At 46.8% G+C, this 16474-nt stretch overlaps 1 protein-coding gene and 5 pseudogenes across 4 annotated transcripts; 2 read left to right on the forward strand and 4 right to left on the reverse strand.

Annotated features, from left to right (window-relative positions):
- Positions 1-129: 129 nt before the first annotated feature.
- LOC116531602 lies at positions 130-2928 on the reverse strand (annotated as a pseudogene). Its single transcript, XR_004260489.1, has 2 exons — positions 2854-2928; positions 130-2719 (listed from the first exon to the last, which is right to left on the reverse strand). The product of XR_004260489.1 is annotated as an NAD-dependent protein deacetylase sirtuin-1 pseudogene (transcript).
- On the reverse strand, positions 2748-4044 carry LOC116531603 (annotated as a pseudogene).
- Positions 4045-6310: 2266 nt separating this feature from the next.
- On the forward strand, positions 6311-8249 carry LOC116531604 (annotated as a pseudogene). Its single transcript, XR_004260490.1, has 2 exons — positions 6311-6350; positions 7099-8249. The product of XR_004260490.1 is annotated as an anaphase-promoting complex subunit 2 pseudogene (transcript).
- Positions 8250-8286: 37 nt separating this feature from the next.
- Positions 8287-8700, reverse strand: LOC116531443 (tubulin beta chain-like). The gene has a single exon (XM_032250175.1). The coding sequence runs from the start codon at positions 8675-8677 to the stop codon at positions 8429-8431; it is 249 nt and encodes an 82-aa protein (XP_032106066.1). The 5' UTR covers positions 8678-8700; the 3' UTR covers positions 8287-8428.
- Positions 8701-8742: 42 nt separating this feature from the next.
- LOC116531605 lies at positions 8743-9597 on the forward strand (annotated as a pseudogene). The gene is made up of 2 exons (XR_004260491.1): positions 8743-8746; positions 8809-9597. The product of XR_004260491.1 is annotated as a ras-related protein Rab-11B pseudogene (transcript).
- Positions 9598-14551: 4954 nt separating this feature from the next.
- LOC116531607 lies at positions 14552-16465 on the reverse strand (annotated as a pseudogene).
- Between the last annotated feature and the right edge of the window lie 9 nt (positions 16466-16474).

Genomic DNA, 16474 nt, shown 5'->3' on the forward strand with positions numbered 1-16474 from the left:
CTCTTCCCACCCCACCTGTAGCCACTGGACATGCTACCTTTTGTGCAGGCTAAATGGAAGATTTAGAGCCTAAATCTTGGGATTTGGGTATTTTTGAATACCCAAAATATCTTATTATTATTTTTTAAGTTAACAGAAAAAAGTCAAATGACAATTTTAATAGACTTTAAAACAGTGTACAAGTAAAAAACACTGGTTTTGTATTTCAAAAGTTGAAGAAAGATATCCAGTCATTAAACAGCCTACAAAACATATGCCAGTAGATTACATAAAAGACTATGTACAATATGAAAAGAGCTGAAAACAGTCTTCACTGTAAAAATAATTTAAAACAAACTTTTCAATATAAAATATCATCTATAGCACAAACACACCATGCAAATGGAAAACTAAATAAACTGCATTCTTTAGTGTAGCCAAATAAATTCAGATTGAGACATCTTTTAGGTAGGGAAATGGCCATTCAATATGATTTTTTTTCCTCTGGCAGTAATGGTCTTAGCCGGGTATTTTACGCATAAAGAACAGTTATATTTCAAAGCCTTTTTATTGTAATAAATACTAAAGCAACGTAGGAATACTTTATTAATTTAGGAATAATGTTCAAAAATGGTCTGAAAAATAAATGGTTACTGTGCAATTTCATAAAGTATGAACTTACTAGAAGCTTTTGCAGCTGAGAAAGTTGATCTCTAGTTTTAAGGCAGGCTAAGCTTTTAAATAAAGATAAATTATAAGAACTAGCTTCATTCATTAACTACTCTGCTATTACATCATGTTCATCTCCATAATACTAGGCTAGCATTTTGGTATTGAACACCAAATCCTCCCAATGGGAGACATGTATTTTCTGGCTGAGTTATAATTAACATATTATTACTTTGGAACTGTTATCAGGGGCCTGTTGCTCTCCTCATTAATGGAAAAGAGCAGTCCAAAATATTACACTCTCCCTACTAGAAGTACTATTATTATAGATTCAGAAAGGCTTTGCATATTCACATTTTGGCAGTTTAATACTTGTGGAAAAGATCAATGCAAGCTCTACCACAGTGATACGTATTTAAACAACAATGGCAAATATTTCAAAACTAAGGGGATCCAGGCAGGCACTATTGTTTCTAAAGCAACTGAAACATTTCCAAAGCATTTATTTGTTTTTCAGGTTAGTTCTATGATCCAATATAGACATTACTACATGACCACAAGAAGTACAAAAGCCATCTTCATTTGAACAATAAATACAATAATCCTGAAATTCTTAGCACCAAGTATTACTTTCAAAAGTAAAGACAACCGAGTGCTCGCCTACATTTTGTTGACTTCCTTCTACTCACATTGCATGTCACTTGAGATTTTAAAAAGTTAGCTGCCACAAGTTTTGGAAAATGCCAGTGTTTAAAAATAAATAACTGTGTTAAAGAATCCAAGTTTAGCGTAACAGATTTTGAGTACTTCAAACCATTCAATGTTACAAAGAAAAGTGAAAATACAATTCTTTGGTCTAGATGAGCCGTTCCCTTTACATTAATTTAACATTCTGATGGCTTTTTGAAAACTTGAAAAATGTTGAAACTCACTAGGCAAAAACAAAAAAAAATTATATATACATATGAATTTATCATACAAATGAACCTTTAAAAGAAAGTTAATCTTGACCGATAGCTGATTAAAGATACTTAGTACCTTTCTTTAAAAAAAAAAAAAGTTAGTGTTGAGTTTGTACAAGTACAGAAATAATGAAGTTAAAAATTATCCATGAAAAACAATCTATTTTATCAATCTATAAATATTACACCTTCTGGTTTCCTTGCTCTATTGAGTTCACAAGTAAACATTCATTTTCACATGCTAAAGTTCCTAATGCCAGTGGAACAATTCCTGTACCTGCACAATTATTACACTATGATTTGTTTGATGGATAGTTCATGTCTGTTACTTCCTGTTTCATAGATACAGCTTCATTAATTGCCTCTCGATCATCTCCATCAGTCCCAAATCCAGCTTCTCCAGCTCTCTCTGGAACGTCAGGCTCATCTTCTAAGCCACTGTAGAATTCTTCAATTTCACTTTCATCCTCCATGGGTTCTTCTAAACTTGGACTCTGGCATGTCCCACTATCACTGTTACTGCCACAAGAACTAGAGGATAAGACGTCATCTTCAGAGTCTGAATATAACTTAGCGCCACGGAAAATATAACGATTTGGTGGCAAAAACAGATATTGATTACCATCAAGCCGCTTACTAATCTGCTCCTTTGCCACTCTACTAGGCCAGCACTTTCTCACTGTTCCAGCCACTGAAGTTCTTTCATTTTTCTCCCCAGTACTGGAACCAACATTCTTCAAATCCGGATTTTCCATCTGTTCAGAAATACTTTCAACATTCCTAGAAGTCTGTACTTCTTGTGGTTTTTCTTCCATACAACCTTTTGATTCAGACACGTCTAAATCATCAACATTACTCTTAGTTGCTTGGTCTAAAAGTGTGACAATCACTGAAGGATCTGGTGGTGAAGGTCTTTCTGGTGAACTTGAGTCTTCTGAAATATGAAGAGGTGTGGGTGGCAACTCTGACAAATAAGCCAACTCTTTTTGTGTTCGTGGAGGTTTTTCAGTAATTTCTGAAAGCTTTACAGGATTACAGCGAAGTTTGGCATTTTTTTTTTTAGGGAAGCAGGTGTCCCACGAACAGTCTTGGAGAGGTGGCGAGAGGGACTAGGAGAAAAACAGAACACACGGAGAGAATGGTTTGCTTGCTGTCCAAGCGCAACGTTCCTTTTCTCTAGGTGACTTCATAGCTTTAAATTGTTGCTGTTTAAAAAGAGAGTAGCTTGGAGCACAGAAGTTGCCGCTCCTGTTGGATTCCGATAGGTGACATGCTCCGCCCCGCAGCCAAGGGCACAATCACTTCCGATTGGGAGCATACCTGCTCTCTCTGCCCCCAAAGGCTGAGCCCTGTCTGAGCTTGGAGGTGGAGCCTCAGAGATGTCCTGGCTTAGGGGAGGCCCTGGCCCTCTTTCCCACCAATCCCAAAGCAGGAATGGGGGACCCTCTCTCAAACACAGAATCTTACCTTTTCTCTGCTTTCTGAGAGAGTGTGTTTACAGGGTATCTTGGCTTAGAGGTCAGGGGTCAAACTGATGACCCCCGGCCCCCGAGAGATGTTGTCTTTCTTTCCCAGAGGTTTGTGCTTTTCTGTGGTGGGTGGTGGTGGGCGGGCCAGTCTCACTGCCACCAACTGTCAGCGCTCCTCCAAGGCTTGGGGCCCATGCTGGGGCCCAGGGGCCTTCTCAGGCTCCACAGTCACTTGAAGGAGGCTCCGGGCCAGGAAGCAGGGAGGCAGAGTTACAGTTTAGAAGATGGAAGAACCTTGGGGACACTGGAAGGTCGCCTGGAATCGGCACACGCAGAGGGACCACCGGGAAGCTGCGTCGGCGTGTGCCCTCTTACCGGGCCGGTTCCTCTAGGGAGGGTGGTCTTCAGGCCCGCGCTGGGCATGGGCCCAAGCCCTGGACCTGTAGGCAAGACGTGGGCTCCAGACCCACGCAGCCTTGCGCCCTCCCTGCCCCTCCGTTCCGAGAGGGCTGCAGCGGGGAAGGGCTCCCCGCCCCACAGCCCGTGGCCCTGGTGCGGGGCGGTCTGAGGGCACAGGCTCCCAGGTGGAAAAGTGTGTGGGACGGGTGGGGCAGGAGGCAGAGTGTGGAGGGATGACCCCGACCGGGTGGCCTTCGGTTGTTCTCAGAGACAGGAGGTCATCGTTACTATTGCTCGGCAGGTCGGGGGCGTCCAGGTAAGACAGGAGCTCATCAGGATTTGTGAGTTCGGGAAGGAGATCCAGCGAAGACTCCGGCCTGACCCTCTAAGGCTGAGGAGGGGCTCAAGGTCAGGTCGCTGTGTGGATGGCTGCTGGGAGCGACCAGTGGCGGCTGCCGGGGAGGCTGGGAAGGAGGAGGAGGAGCCCCGTTGTAATGTAATGGAGGCCCTGACTGGCTGCTGGGGTGTGGTACGTGCAAACCTTGTTGTATGGAGGGGTGGGGCATGTCTTTCCCTGAAGCCCGGCGTTCTCCTGCTGGGCCCCTCTCAGAAGCCACACCATCTGCAGTTAGCCTCTTCTATCCATAGTCTCTGGCGCTCAGTTGCTTCTCTGCTTGCCATTCAGCCACTTGTAGCCTTGACGCTCAGCTGCGTTGCTCAGCCAGCTGGAGTCTTTCATGGGCACAGGGTAGGGGTAGATCAGGCCAAAAGGCAACATGAGGGTGGAAAAACGGGGTCAGCTGTTTTCACTTAAGTCCACAGTTCCAGGCACAAGCGTGGGATTTAGCTGGGAGTCCAGCCCTTTTGTACCAGTACGTGATGTGGGACTCTACTGGCCATCACTGGCCTTAAAGAGTGAAGGGGGCCATGAGCCAAGGAATGTGGGTGGTCTTTAGAACCTGGGGGATTCTTTTCGAACATTCCTGGGATACCTTCAGCAAGACCTGTGGAAGACCTTGAATTTTACAGTACAGAAGCACTGGGATTTTATGTGCCTTTTTGTACCTTTTTCAGATTGGAATTAGTTTTATGTTTAAGGCTTTAATGGTACTGATTTCTGAAATGATAAGTAAAAGACAAAATATTTTGTGGTGGCAGCAGTAAGTTAAACCATGATATGCTTCAATACGCTTTTGTTACATTGCATTTGCTTTTATTAAAATACAAAATTTAAAAAAGCTTATGGAGCGATTTTATTATTTTGGGGGATGAGACCGTGAGATTGGAAAATGTACATTACTTCTGGTATTAGACTTTTGTTTTTTTTTTTTTTTTTTTTTTTTTTTTTTTCACTAAAATCTTAAAACTTAGCTGGTTGCAAATAAAGGGAGTTTTCATATCACCAATTTGTAGCAAAATTGATTTTTTTCATAAACTAGAATGTTAGACACATTTTGGTCTTAATCCATGTACACTTTTTTATTTCTGTATTTTTCCACTTCACTGTAAAAATGGTATGTGTACATAATGTTTTATTGGCATAGTCTATGGAGAAGTGCAGAAACTTCAGAACATGTGTATGTATTATTTAGACTATGGATTCAGGTTTTTTGCATGTTTATATCTTTCGTTATGGATAAAGTATTTACAAAACAAAGTGACATTTGATTCAATTGTTGAGCTGTAGTTAGAATACTCAATTTTTAATTTTTTAATTTTTTTTATTTTTTATTTTCTTGTTTGGGGAGGGAGAAAAGTTCTTAGCACAAATGTTTTACATAATTTGTACCAAAAAAAAAAAAAAAAAAGGAAAGAAAAGAAAGGGGTGGCCTGACACTGGTGGCACTACTGTGTGTTTTTTTTAAAAAATGAGGGGAAAAAAAAGCTTTTAAACTGGAGAGACTTCTGACAACAGCTTTGCCTCTGTATTGTGTACCAGAATATAAATGATACACCTCTGACCCCAGCGTTCTGAATAAAATGCTAATTATGGATCTGGAAAAAAAAAAATTAAAAAAAAAGGCGACTTCCCTGGCCCCTTTCCCCTGGTCCATGGAACCTCGCCAGGGAGTTGAATAAATTGGCATTTAATTTTCTTATGCTGGTCTCAGTTTCCTCAATCTAAACTCGGCAATAACCCTTACATTTGGTGCCAAAAAACCCAGGAGGAGTTGTAAGACCCCTCCTGGGGGAAACTGACTCCTCCACCCGAAGGCGGACCAGGGAACCGCTCCGCCACAAGGTTTCTACAAGCTCACGTAAGGGAAATTTCCAGGGTGGCCGTAAACCAGATGCTGCTTCACCCCTGTGTCCGACTCCCAACCGAGGCACCAGCCAATTGACTCTTCTCCCACACTTCGCCCCATTCAGCGGGAAGTAGCCAGAAAAAAGCAGCGTCCTATATAATCAAAAGGGTGGGAATGTAAGGTCAGTTGCCTCGGGAGGTTGGACACTCCCACCTCTGCACCCGGCACCAGGCTCTGCACTCAGCACCTCGCTCTGCCGCAAGGCTCCGCTGGAAGGCTCCAGCTGATGCAAGGCTCCTGGCCGGCTCTCCCACCAGAAAACCCGCCCAACAACCCGCCAACCAATACCGGCCCACCGCGTCTCAATCCCGCTCCCCTGGAGTCAATCAGAGTACCCAGCTGTTGCTAGTTCCTCCTAGCCATAAAAACCTCACGCCCCAGGAAGTTGGTGCGACTTCCCTGGCCCCTTTCCCCGGGACCATGGAAGGTCGCCTAGGAGTTGAATAAATTGGCATTTAATTTTCAAAAAAAAAAAAAAATCCCTTTTTTTTTTTTCATTCATTCAGTGACATTCGAGGATCGGATGATGGGGCGGGGTGACAATACACGAATAAAGCGTGTTGTAGGTTGGTTAAGTTGGGAGGGTTGGGGGTCAGAAAGAAGCAATGAGGGACAGTTGGGGGACAGGAGTGCGGATTTAGTAATAATGGGGTGATCTGGGAGGACCCATCTGAAGATGAGTAAGGGATCTCAGCGAAACAGTCTTCCCATCCTTCCCCCGGCCCCCGCGCCAAACGAATTTGGTTGTTAAAGAAGAATACAAGGGTTGGAGCAGGGCGCGGTGGCTCCCGCCTGTAAATCTAGCGGTTCGAGAGGCCGAGGTGAGTGGAGTTCAAGACCAGCCTGGTCAACACGATGAAACCTCGTCTCTGTAATCCCAGCTACTTGGGAGGATGAGGCAGGAGAATCGCTTGAATCTGGGAAGCGGAGGTTGCAGTGAGCCGAGATCGCGCCATTCTACTCTAGCATCGCGAGGGAGGCTGCAGGGAAGAGCACGCGTCGAGACCCACGCTGAAGAGAAAAAAGTGCCTACAGGCTGCACAGATGAGGTCGCCAGGAGGGACAAGAAGGAGACCGAGTATCGCCCGGACCTCCGGGCGGGGACGCTGGGACCCTGTACTGTAGGAGTGGAACACAGACAGGAGACGAGGAAGAAGCAATGGACTTCTAGCGAGCCTTCAAGGATTACGGGATTATTTGAACAAGAGTTATAGCGTCTCTACTTTCGTATTAACCCTCTGCAGTGCTTCATCAAGGCTTGGGCTTGTTCCCTGAACAAGGAGATGACAGACTACTAAGGCTATCCATAAGCAGTCCCCTGGTCCAGCTCCAAGCGGCGCTCCTCGGACATCATCAGCCTGCTGGTCAGCATCTACGGCAGCAAGGACCTGTTCATCAACGAGTACCGCTCGCTGCTGGCCGACCGCCTGCTGCACCAGCTCAGCTTCAGCCCCGAGCGGGAGATCCGCAATGTGGAACTGCTGAAGCTGCGCTTCGGCGAGGCCCAGATACACTTCTGCGAGGTCATGCTGAAGGACATGGCGGACTCCCGCCGCATCAATGCCAACATCCGGGAGAAGGACGAGAAGCGGCCGGCGGAGGAGCAGCCACCATTCGGGGTCTACGCTGTCATCCTGTCCAGCGAGTTCTGGCCGCCCTTCAAGGACGAGAAGCTGGAGGTCCCCGAGGACATTAGGGCAGCCCTGGAGGCTTACTGCAAGAAGTATGAGCAGCTCAAGGCCATGCGGACCCTCAGCTGGAAGCACACTCTGGGCCTGGTGATCATGGATGTGGAGCTGGCCGACCGCACGCTGTCTGTGGCAGTCACCCCGGTACAGGCGGTGGTTCTGCTGTACTTTCAGGACCAAGCCAGCTGGACCCTGGAGGAGCTGAGCAAGGCGGTGAAGATGCCCGTGGTGCTGCTGCGGCGGAGGATGTCTGTGTCACTTCAGCAGGGCGTGCTGCGGGAGGAGCCCCCCGGGCACCTTCTCTGTCATCGAGGAGAAGCGGCCTCAGGACAGGGACAGCATGGTGCTCATCGACAGTGACGACGAGAGCGACTCGGGCATGGCCTCCCAGGCCGACCAGAAGGAGGAGGAGCTGCTGCTCTTCTGGACCTACATCCAGGCCATGCTGACCAACCTGGAGAGCCTTTCGCTGGAGCGCATCTACAACATGCTGCACATGTTCGTGGTGACCGGGCCCGCGCTGGCCGAGATCGACCTGCAGGAGCTGCAGGGCTACCTACAGAAGAAGGTGTTCGTCTACTCGGCCGGTGTCTACCGCCTGCCCAAGAACTGCGGCTGACGCGCCCGCCCGCCCGCCCGTCCATCCGCCACCCGGCCCGCCCTGCAGGTGCTCTCCTTCTCCCGTGCCAGCCCCCACCCGCGTGTGTCCCAGAAGGCACCGCTGAGGGGCACCCACCCCCACCCCACAGCGTGCAGATTAAAGCAGTAAGGTAAAAAAAAAAAAAAAAAATTTTTTTTCTATTAAGATGTTTTATTAGGCCAAATTACTTACTATGAAAATGCTTTAAAATACAGCAGGAGAAGATGAAAAGACAAAGAAGTGCGTACTGACAATGGCTATCAGAACACACTAAAGAATCAACACTGCTTCCCCCTTTACCTAGAAAAGGAAGTTTCTAGGCTACCTCCTCCTCCTCCACACACTCCTCAAACTCCTCCTCAGCTGTGGCATCTTGGTATTGCTGGTATTCTGACACCAGGTCATTAAGCTTGCTCTCGGCCTCGGTGAACTCCATCTCATCCATGCCCTTGCCCACGTACCAGTGCAGGAAGGCCTTGCGCCTGAACATAGCTGTAAACTGTTCGGAGACACGTTTGAAGAGCTCTTGGATTGCTGTGTTATTACTGATGAAGGTGGCTGACATTTTTAGCCCCCAGGGTGGGATGTCACAGAAGGTTAGACATGTCTTAGAACAAGAGATGTTCTCTTATGGGTATTTTTGCTAAATACCCTACTAAGACCCAAGGATCTCATCTGTCTTCCTCATCATCAAAGGCCCAAGATCCCGCAGCATCCAGGTGGATGGCAAGACCATCAAGGTGCAGATCTGGGACACCGCCGGCCAGGAGCGCTACCGCGCCATCACCTCCGCGTACTACCCTGGCGCTGTGGGCGCCTTGCTGGTGTACGACATTGCCAAGCACCTGACCTATGAGAATGCGGAGCGCTGGCTGAAGGAGCTTCGGGACCATGCAGACAGCAACATCGTCATCATGCTGGTGGGCACAAGAGTGACCTGCGCCACCTGCGGGCTGTGCCCACCGACGAGGCCCAAGCCTTTGCAGAAAAGAACAACTTGTCCTTCATCGAAACCTCTGCCTTGGATTCCACCAACGTAGAGGAAGCCTTCAAGAACATCCTCACAGAGATCTACCGCATCGTGTCACAGAGACAGATAGCAGACCGCGCCACCCATGACAAGTCCCCTGGGAACAACGTGGTGGACATCAGCGTGCCACCCACAACGGATGGACAGAAGCCCAACAAGATGCAGTGCTGCCAGAACCTGTGACCCCTGCGCCTCCGTCTGCCTCTCCCATGGTGTCCTCTGGCCCCTCCCTGCTTTCTCTCTGGCTGGCTCGCTCCTGCTTTCCCAGTGAGCTCTGCATGGCTGGGCTGGGGCCCAGGAAGGACAGGAGCCAGTGCTACCCCCGTCCTGCCTGGGAAAAAGCTAGAAGCCCCGGTTTGCTGCACCCACCCAACTCGGGTACCCTCGGGCGTCTTGGCCGGGTGGGGATGGTGGCAGGATGGACAGGGCTGGCCAGAGATGAGGAGGATGGGCGCACGGTGAACTACTAAGATGACAAATCTTAGATTTGTCCAACCGGAAGAGACTGCAGGGGTGACAGGACCCCTGCAATTTGCCTCTCAGGGACCCCCACAAGCCCGGGCAGATCGGAGCAGCTATTGGACTCACCATCTCCCTGCAGGAAGATCAGGCCTATGGCCATTCAGAGCGGGTGCACATTGAACTGCAGGTCGCTCTCCCAGGCAATGCCGCCTCGGTACAGACCAAGCCAAGTGCCAGTCATGGCCACCAAGGTCAGTCCCAGCAGCTGGGAGAAGGCCATGTAGTAAGGCAGCGCTGCAGGGGTGGATGCTGTGGCCCTCCCCTCCATGCTGAGGCCAAGGCTGCAAGGAAAAAGCAGAGCTCAGAGGAGCAGCGCACAGCCCCCTGAGATGCACAAAGCTGTCCCAGATGCACACAGCCCCCGCAAGATAAGCATGAACCCCCCCAAATGTGCATGTCCCCTGAGATGTACATGCCTCCCCAAGATGTGCGTGGCCGCCCCAGATGGCGCACAGCCACCCCCGAGATGCACAGTACCCCCGATTAAAAAAAAAATCTAAAAAAATGAACCCCTTTTAAAAAAAAATCTAAAAAAATTTTTTAGATTTTAGTGGGGATATCTTCCTGCTACCCTGGCCATGCAGCCCCAACCCTGCAAGGAGCTTGATGAAGCCAACGGTGAGAAGGGACCAGGTCCAGGGGCTGGGCAGTGGTGGGAGGCCCTCAGGCCGTGGCCTCTAGAGCATTGCATTGAACTCAGTGACCAGAAAGTCAATGTAGTCACGGTCCTTGGTCTTGAAGGCCTCGGCAATGATGCAGGCAGCCTCCCGGTGCTCCTTGCCCCGAAGCATCAGCTCATAAACTTCCAGGATTACGTGGCCCACCTTGAGCTGCCCACAGTTGTGAGCTGAGCCACCTCTCTGAATAGTGACAATCCTAGGCAGGGGCTGGCGGGTGTTGGCACCACCCTCGATGGCGATGCCCAGGGGGGCCGCACTTTTCTTCACACGGACCAGAAGAGATATTTAGATAGTCTTTCCTCTTATATTTAGACCCATTTCGGGTCTAAATATAACAGAAAACTTTCTTCTAGGCTCCTACAGATTATCTTCGCTGTATACACTTATGCACTTGTTCATCTTTAACTGCAAGCCCCATTTCTAGTAATGGCATATGAACTGGCTGCTGCTCATCGTCATATAACGTCACTATTTGTTCTGGTGCTGGAGCCATGGATGCAGCATAAAGCTGTTTTCCTTGAAGACAGTCTATCATAGCCCATAGTGCCTCCATGCTCCATTTGGGACAATATGGTATTCTTGTCTCCCTTAGATCCCTTAAGGGAGGTTTAAACCCTTCCAAGAAAACCTTTATGGCTTGAGCTGGATACCGTATAAGATGAGAAGGAATTTGGCACAGTCTGTTTAATGTTAGCTTTGCAGTTGATCCATAATCAACAAATTGTACCAGGATAGATAAAGGATTAAATTCTTTTATGGAAACAATCTTCGCTCTATACCATAAGCCATCATCATATTCTGCAAGACAAGGCATTTCTGTTCTAAAATCTGTCAGAGGAGGAAGCGTCTTATACTAGACGCTTTTTTTTTTTTTTTTTTTTTTTGTAAGACAGGTTTCTTTTATTAGTTTTTCCTAAACTTGTCTCATTTACTGAATGATTTTCTTAGTGTAAGAACGTGACCTGGAGCATTAACAAATCAGTTTGGATAACGCAACCTGGATAAATGCTTGTCTGTACACAAGCCATAAATTACCACTCTCTGGCCTGGCCTCTATGTAAATCCAATTGTCTAAGCAGAGAGCTAGCAGACCACATCATCTTGTTTCTAGTTTTAACTTCAAATTCACCCCCATCCCAACACCCACACCCTTCCACACACACACACACACACACACACACACACACACACACACACAAAACCCAAAAAAAATTTTTTTTTTTTTTTTTTAGAAGAAATGACCATTAGGATTGGGCCAGTTGTACAAGAGTTGGCTTAATCTTGCAGCCAGCACTTTAAAATAGCCATTGGCTTCACAGCAGGCCAGCTTGAACTCTTGAAGCATGACATGTAGAGAACAGAGGATGTGCTAAGAACAGGGCCTTGTTGTGGTGCCGCGAGACCTCCGTGCATGCCTACACACCAACATAAGTATGCTTTTCCCTTCCTCCTCCTAAGCAATTGTTCTTCATAGCACTTTAGAGCCCGTAACACTCTAAAACTTTTCAATGTATCTGGAGATGGACAGAAACTTAATTCTAACTATACAAGATATCATCTTACGTCTAACAAGGTAGGCCAAAAGTAACAGAGGCACTCTGTTATACAGAATATCAATTTTTACAAAGATCCAAAACATTACCAACAAGCCTTGTAACAGCTTCTTAAAGCAGGTACCAGCTCTGGACTGGAACACAGGCTTTCCTTGGATTTTTCAAAATGCCTCACTCCTATCAACACTGCCCCAAAAAGCAGTCAGAGGAATGCTTTGGTATACCTGACACTGGCTGCACAGTTAAGAATAAAGTGTTGTTATAGCATGAGGCACCACGCTTCTTGAACGCTAATTTCAGACTCATCGAGTACAATCCAGTGTATCTTCGTTTTTTTGTATCATCTGTCAGCTGCTTAACACGTACAAATTGGCAGGTTCATGACAGACAGTAATTCTGTTAACCAGAAGATTAACAATGTGGATGGCCACCTCTATGAACTTAATGGACGAATGCCTTTTCCGGTGAACCATGGCACCAGTTCAGAGGACACCCTGCTGCAGGATGCTGCCAAGCTCTGCAGAGAATTCACCGAGCGTGAGCAGGGAGAGGTCCGCTTCTCTGCCATGGCTCTCTGCAAGGCAGCCTAATGGTTTGTGGGAGGGACTTTGCTGTTTTCCCCTCTTCCCTTCAACGTGAAAATACATACCTCCCCATGCAGTCTAAAACGCTTTAGTACTTGTGAAACACAGCTGTCCTCCTTCCATCCTGCAGACATGCCTTCCCCTCAGCCACACCCAAGCACGAGCAGAGTGCACAGCTCTCCACTGGGCCAGTGTGGTGTGAGCTTCAGATGGCGAAGCATTCTCCCCAGTGTATGTCTTGTACCCAATATCTAATGCTTTCAATGGCTACTTTGGTTTCTGTTCGTAAGTTAAGACCTTGGATGTGGTTTAATTGTTTGTCCTCAAAAGGAATAAAACTTTTCTGCTGATAAAAAAAAAAATATATTTTTCAAACAGGGACCATTTAATATAGAGAATTACTGGCTTTAACAGTGAACTGGAATAATGAGGGCTTCACTGATAAAATGCTTCTGAATTGACTGGAAATCCATCGGGAGTGCTGGGGAAAGTTATTCCCAGAGAGCTGCCTAAAAAAATCTTTAGATTTTTTTTTGTGACGGAAATAAACACTATTTCATTTTCATGGTGCTTACAATCAAGAGGAACTGGAAGTTTATAAAAAGGGAAAATTAAGGTAATTTCTGATGTCATCAGTGGTAAGGGGAAATAACACTATATAATGTTGTAGAATGACCAGGGCAGCATGGATCAGTGCGGTCAGAAGGTTACATCTTATGCAGAGCTTTATCAAAAAAAGCAATAGCTCTGCATTGTGTTGTGGGTTGGCTCTGGTCCAAAATGACTTCCTTCCACCCCATCTTCAAGCTCTCTCTCTGCTTTGGGTCTCTTTCTGAGGGAGCCTGTGAGGAGGAGCAGGTGAGCACTGCCCCGAGGCCTTTCACTCCTCGCTGGTCAGGAACAGCCCAGCCCCAGGGGCTGAAACAAGCGCTCAGCCGTGGGCTGGCGAAACCAGCAGGGAGGGGCGAGGTACAACCGAGCCTGCGGGGGACCGGGGGCTCAGCAGCCTGGCGCTTGGCTCTGGCAGGCCTCTCCGGCATTCCCATGTGGGCAGTAGCTCAGGAAGTGGCCCAGGCTGCAAGTGTTTCTGGCGGCGTCAACATGGCGACTGAACCGTCTTTCCTCTTTCGGGGAAAGACATATCTAAGATTCTGTACAGCCTGCACAGCTGGTGTGGGATCCTGGTCTTTGTCCTGTACTTCGTGCAGGTGAGTCCTTCCAGCACCCGGGGCCTGGGCCACCTCCCAGGGAGATGGGAGGGGAGGGGAGCTGGGCCGAATGTGCTTGATGGAAGGGCCTGTTCCTCTTTCTTCCTTTCCTTCCTTCTTTTTTTTTTTTCATTTTCTTTTTTTTTAATTCTTTCTCTTTCTTTCTCTCTTTCAAAAAAAAGTTGTTGATTCCCAGCACTGAAATCTGAGCAACCCACTGCGCCGGCTAAAACAGCGGCATTAAGATTCTTGGTGCTTTTCTGCTCGGGAATCTCCGGTCTGGCTTCCCTCTTGAGTCCCTTTTTCAATCAGCTGAATGGGAGACTCTGCCTTCCTGGAGCTCCAAACGTTCGTTGACCAAAAGGGGAGCCAGTCCCGTTTACTCTGCAGTGAGAACCGCCGCGCCGGCCACAAGAGTCGCGCTGGTGACCCGTGGGGCTCCTCCACTGGGAATCTCCTGGTCCGTGAGCAACAAAAATTCATCTGAAAGTGTGGCGTCCTCTCATTCTCTGCGCTTTCAGTGGGAGCTACAATTCCGAGCTGCTAGTGATCAGCCAGCCATCTTGGATCTCTCTCTGCCAGGAGACCAGCCGCTAACTGGGGCGTACACGGTGACCCTGGATGGACGAGGGCCCTCGAGGGTCATCTCCAAACATGACCTGGGCCACTTCATGCTGCACTGCCTCACCACCGATGAGTAGGACGGCCACAGCACCTACCCCTCCCACCAGTACCAGTAGCGCTCAGTCCCCGTCGGGGAGGGTGGCATTCTGGGACATGAGGAGCAAAGGAAGGAGGCAATAAATGTTGAGCCAAGAGCTTCAAATTATTCTAGAAAAAAAAAAAAAGGATTTAAAAAAAAAATTTTTAATCTTTTAATTTTCGAGACAGCTAAAACATTCAAATGTTTAAGTGGATAACTATATTATTCATAAAATGACTGAAAACTAGTTTACTATGAGATGAAAGCATTTGACAGGGATTTTCAAGCGCTTGCTCAAGTAATTACTATGAAATAACAACTTCTAGAAATGAAGAACAATCTGGAAGAGTAAATTACCATTGGTGTGGGAAAAAAGAGCCAAACAGAAGTAGAAAAAGGTGTAACCAGCATACTAGTGTTATCTACAGTGTATTTTTATATTTGACCAGGTTTCTTATGTCCTTTTTCGGAAAAAAACATCTTTAACTATTAAAGTGATTGTCAGTGAAAAAGTGGCCACTAAAGTGACTACTAACCTCAGGGCTTTGAACCAGTTGGGATAATGTGGTAAGAGAAAAGCTTCAAGGTGTAATGCTATCCCCAGACCCATTATTATTGTGACTATGGCTTCTGCTTCACCAAGTTTTTCAGAAAAAAGGAAGGCAAACCATGAAAACAGAAGAGGAGTTGTACTGTTAGCCAAATTAAGGACATCTGGTTTGGTTGGACAACCTTCTGGTAGAGCAAAACCCCATCTGATCCCACCCAAGAAAGATAGGAAACTGACTCCATAAGCTATATGAGTGAAAGCTAATATGGGAATATAAGTTTTTGTCATCAGCATGACCAGTGCTGGAGCAACGAAGGGGATTAGTCCTGCCACAGTTATATACAACGCTGGCTTTGGGCTCTCAGGCAGATAAGAGATGGTGCTTGGTGGCCTGGCTGGAAGTGCTGATTTTGTTTTGTTTTTTTTTAGTCCGACTTCTCTCCTTCCCGCAGGCCCCTACATTTTGGCTTGCTGTGAGTTGAAACATTGCACTCATGTACTACGATGCAGAACGTCTCCCCTTAACCGCTTACTCCCAGAATCCCATGACAACAGCAACAATTCCTGTAGAAATGCCCTGGTTTTGCCACCTGCACACCCCTACCTCATATCCTCCTCCCTACAAAGTTCCTGCTAACCCTTCTTACTCTTCCCTATTTAAAAAAAGAAAGCCATTTTGTTGGATATTGTGATGCTTGCAGATATGAGATCGCAACATTCTTCTTCATGCGGACAATCTTTCCAAATACATTGTCTTCTTATCTAAGTCTGCATTTGTTTTGACATGAGAAATAAAATTGCTAAATATAAAATTGCTGCCGATTTCATAATATATCAAAAAGCATGATTTGTGTGAAAATTATGATTCAAAATTGTATTCATTCATACAAATGAAACATTGGTCTGTGAACATGCATTTTTTTGGTAAAGCTTGATATAAGGCCTAAAGGTTAAGATAACAATTTTAGTATTCTCTTTCACTGGTTCATTTTTTTAAAAATCACGGTGGTTGTTGTCTGTGAAATCTAACCTCCTCAGTCTTTCCCTTATGAAGGTTCTGCTTTTCAAGTCTCTTCTGTCTCAGTCTCGCTATAGCGCTCTATCCCTTAGCTTCCCCCTTCTATTCCTATGTCTATTTTTTTTCTCTTAGTCTCCCATTTCTCCTTCTTTCTAGGCCTGCCCTTTGTCCCCATTTCCCCCATTTTCTCTCTATTCTCTGCTTCTCACTGTCCCTCTCTTTGTGCCTCAGTCTCCTCTTCCCTGCCTCTTAATTTCCGTTTTTCCTTCAGTCGACCTCTATAATTTATTACTGCAATATCAATTTCTCTTATAAGAATTCCTTACCGTTGTTATTGGCATAATTACAGTTCACAATGACTGTTTGGCCCTCCTCGCCCCCAGATTTTGGCCCTCTCTCGTCCCTCAGTTAAATCTCCCAGGAGAGGACCGCACCATTCCACGCTACCCCTCGCAGCAAATCGAATCTCCCGGCATAGGGCTGTACCATTCACAAACACCTCCATGGTACTATT

The sequence above is a fragment of the Sapajus apella genome, unplaced genomic scaffold (assembly GCF_009761245.1).
Source record: "Sapajus apella isolate SASKATOON/1434 unplaced genomic scaffold, GSC_monkey_1.0 scaffold71, whole genome shotgun sequence".
NCBI classification, from domain to species: Eukaryota; Metazoa; Chordata; class Mammalia; order Primates; family Cebidae; genus Sapajus; species Sapajus apella.

Excerpts from the sequence above, each read along its gene's own strand:
- LOC116531443 (XM_032250175.1), bottom strand. The coding sequence starts at position 8,677 with ATGTCAGCCACCTTCATCAGTAATAACACAGCAATCCAAGAGCTCTTC.